Below are 3,862 nucleotides of genomic sequence, written 5' to 3'. Positions count from 1 at the left end.
TGCGACGAGATTGCAGAGGTCGGAAGAGAAAGAAGAAGAAGAGAAGAAGAAAAGGTGTCGAAGCGAGGATAGAGGATGAGGAGAGAAGAAGAGAGGGAGGAGAGACCTGACAAGGAGCTGACTTGTCCGTCTCCTGGTGAGAGCTGAAATGACGGGCGCAATAATGTACGAGAGTTATATATACAGGACCACAGCCAGACCACAACGCCAAACGCCGTCGTCATCATGCAGGACGAGGAGAGTCCACGGGGTGGTGGTGATTATCGTGAGTATGACGACTCGGCGGCTCGACTAGAACCGGCTGCCGGCGGCCCAGATGCTGGCCGATGCCGACGCCGCCCACTCGCTCTCCTCGTAGGGGGGCGTAGGCCACTTGCTGTGTGCGTGGTTGGGCTTGCGCAGATCCAGAGGCTTGGGCTGCAGGGGTTCGCCACCGTCGGCAAACAGGAGCTGCGTCCCGCTAGCCGACGGCGACGGCGTCGGGTACGGGTTAGCCAGGCCGAGGTTGCTGGCCGACTGGCGAAGGGGCTTCTGGCTGTCCATGCGCTTCGTCGCCGTCTGCGTCGACGTCGGGACCTCGTCGAGCAGCTCGTCCTCCTCGGCAGGCGCCTCGTACTGCTGCACCCCGTGCGCCGCCTGGGCACGCCTCGTCCGGCTCGAGATGGGCCCGGCGCGGGCAGCTCCGGCCAGGTTGTCCACCGACCGGGGCTGCTGGTGAGGGACCGAGTGGTGGCGCTTGAGACCGCCGGTCACGCTCGCATGATATCCGAGCGCCGCTGCCGACTGGGGGTCGAGGTTGCTGTGCACGTTGCGCAGCGTCTTGTCCAACGACTCGTACACATCTTGCGAGCTGTGCTGCTGCTGCTGCTGCTGCTGGTCCGCGATCATCGACGACCGTTGGTTTCCACCTACCCAGGGACCGCAGCCGGCACCGCCAGCCTCGAGGTCATCGTATTGCGGGGATGAGGGCGTCTGGTGGCGTCCCGACAGACGGCGAGCACGCTTGCGGAGGTGGGAGAAGAAGCCTTCCTTCTGGCCACCCGGCGGAGAAGCCAGTCCGGTGTTCCCGTTCAGGGCACGCTCAGCCTGCTGACGGTGGAGGTCGGTGTAGTTGTTGGAGTTCGAGTTGACCGACAGCTGGCGGCCAATCTTCTTGTGCTTATCCTGAGCGTTGGCCCGCGCAGTCACGGCATCCGACAGGGGGGAGATGGGTCGGATAGAGGGGAGTATGGGCATCGGAGCCATGTTGGTGGAGCCATTGGCCCATGTGCTGCGCTTGCCGGCCCCGGCCTTCGACGCGCCAGCCGAGACCTCGGTGGTCGTGGACGGGATGGGGGCGGGCCTGGCGACGGCGTCCTTGGATGGGCTGCCGTGAGCGGCGACGGGCTCGGGAGCCTCGCTGCGGCCGATGAGGGACTTGCGGAACCACGAAGGCTTGCTCGACGACACAGAGGGGGTAGGGGTCGAGCTACGGCCGATCTCCGACTGCTTGCGGCCAAGAGTCTTGGAAGCGGTGCGGGGACGCAGAGGGTCGACGGCATCGACGAAGTACTCGTGAGCAAGAGCCTGCGACGACGTGGGCCGGCTCTTCGGGTCCCACATGAGGCACCAGGTGACAAACTGCGACAGACCGGACGGCCACTGGGGCGACTGCAGGATGGTGTCCATGGAGTGAGGGGCCATTTTGGGGAAGGAGAAGCCCAGCTTGCCAGCCAGGCGAGTACCCTCACGCCAATCACCTCCGCCGACGCGCGAGCCAGCCTTGTTGTACCAGTTTCCGGGACTGCCCATGATCTCGCAGATCCTCCAGACCTGGTCGACCTCATTGCCGCCGGGGAACAGGGGCTTCAGGGTGGCGACCTCGACGGCCATGGCACCGATAGCCCAGATATCGACGGGAGCAGAGTACTCGCCGGCGCGGAGCAGAACTTCGGGGGCGCGGTACCACCTCGTCGAGACGTAGGTTGTGTAGGGAAGCTTGGAGTGCGTCTCTCGTGCCAGACCAAAGTCGGCAATCTTGACGGTGTAGGTGGGCGGGGTGGAGGGGGGCGTGACGAGGGCGGAGTATCGGCGGAAGGCGGTCGAGGGTTCGTTCTGTGATGACGTCGACACGAGGATGTTCTCGGGCTTGATGTCGCGGTGGAAGAATTGGTTCGAGTGGATGTGCTCCAGACCGCGCATGATCTGGAAGAGGATGCTCTTGACGCTCGAGTTGTCGAGGTACTTGTGGTCACGAGCCTTCATCAGCTGGTACAGGTTGCCCTCCATGTACTCCATGCAGATGTGCAGCTTCTTTGTGTAAGGATCGAGGAAGATGTCGAGGGCGGGAACGAGATGGGGGTCGGCGGGGAGATTGCGCATGAAGACGACTTCTCGGAGCTCGAGACATGCTTGAAACGAGTCGAAGGTCTTCTTCATGGATTTGATGGCAACCTGAGAGGAAGGTTAGGAAAAGGTCTGGGAGAAGAGTAGAGAGAGGTCTGGAAGGTGGACCGGTCTGGCGGGTAGACGACACGGCCAATTAAGCTCGGGGAGATACTTACAACGGTGCCTCGGCGGGCAACGCTCGCGCCAGCTGTGCGAACACGGGCAAGTACGACATTTCCAAAGCTGCCATCGCCAATCTCCTTGAGCACCTCGAAGCGGTCCTCGAGGGCGAGGTTGGTGTTGGATGGCCCGCGAAGGGAGACGTCTCCGGTGACTGTCATGGTGACGTGTGTGTGTGTGTGTGTGTTAATTGTCCGGCAGGGCGACTCGGGTGGTGTCTTCTGTCGCGGCCCAGGCCGGTGCTGCGGGCAAGGAAGCTGACCGAGAGGTGGGTGCCAGCCAAATGTTGCCGTCGCGGTGAACGGTGGCCGTATCGGAGAGTGCGGTGAGAAGTGAGAGTGGGAAGCTCTATTGAAGAGCTGGGCGTCGTTTTATCGGTGCATACGGGAAGTGGCGGCGAATAGAGAAGTCAGATGATCTCACAGGAGGGTCAAAGGCAGGCAATAGGGAAAATCAGTAGAGACCGGGTAATGCGTAGCGAACGTCTGTAAGTTGAGAAGCAATGGCGGCAATAAGGACTTGTCAAAGAATGAAAGGACTAGGTAGCGAGGTTTTGTTGTAGATGATGGGTAGGATTGAGGTGAGAAAGTGTGGGAAAAGTGAAGGTTCAGACTAAAGACGCAGAAGCTGGAAAAGGGGACCGGCAGGTACTAGAGTCTTGACAGCGACGGAAAGGCCCCGGGGGGAGGGGGGGGAGGAAGGAGAAGGAGTCAAGGACCAGGGGGGGGGGGCGTGTGGAGGAGAGTCGGTGGTGCGCGGTCCTGGCGTGGGGTGGCCCATCGGTCAGAGTACGACTAACAGTTACGGCTTGGGCCTAGCAGTGCTACATTGCTAGTAATAGCAGCAGTAGTGGGTGTGTACTTACCACTACTTGCTACTCGTGCTAACTGCGGGCTAGCTGTAATACTACTACTCTAGCACCTACAGTTATTGTGGGTGTGTATTGTATTAATCTGCACATTTATTTGCCATTATTTGCCATGAATATTTACCAATCCATATTGGCCCCCTCGGTACTCTGTACATGTACACACGCTCACACGCTGTACATATACAGCATCACAGCCCATAATACCAGGGTACCCGAAGCGATGGCGGGCGGTCCATGGTACGTACAGCGACTGGCCCTGGCTACTTACGAGTACCAGAGTATGGCCGTGTGGTCAGTGCCCGCCGGTCCATGATGGGTTGTTCACGGCGCACCGCGGCGCCAGATGCCCACCGTTAGCTCTACAACGTAATGTGCTGTATCTACTCCGTAGGTAGGGCCCTCCAGCAGATCAGCGTAAGGCGGGAGCTAGCCTGAGCTTTCCGT

General features: G+C 60.5%; 1 protein-coding gene across 1 annotated transcript; it reads right to left on the bottom strand.

Annotated features, from left to right (window-relative positions):
• Positions 1 to 291: 291 nt before the first annotated feature.
• On the bottom strand, positions 292 to 2,708 carry GMORB2_7568 (uncharacterized protein; the record flags this gene model as incomplete). The annotated part of the gene is made up of 2 exons (XM_035469533.1): positions 292 to 2,433; positions 2,544 to 2,708. The coding sequence occupies 2 exons, from the start codon at positions 2,706 to 2,708 to the stop codon at positions 292 to 294; spliced, it is 2,307 nt and encodes a 768-aa protein (XP_035320627.1).
• Between the last annotated feature and the right edge of the window lie 1,154 nt (positions 2,709 to 3,862).

The sequence above is a fragment of the Geosmithia morbida genome, assembly GCF_012550715.1.
Source record: "Geosmithia morbida isolate 1262 chromosome Unknown scaffold_9, whole genome shotgun sequence".
Lineage (NCBI taxonomy): Eukaryota > Fungi > Ascomycota > Sordariomycetes > Hypocreales > Bionectriaceae > Geosmithia > Geosmithia morbida.
The sequence above is the reverse complement of the archived record's forward strand: the minus strand, read 5'-3'. Positions and strand labels throughout refer to the sequence as shown.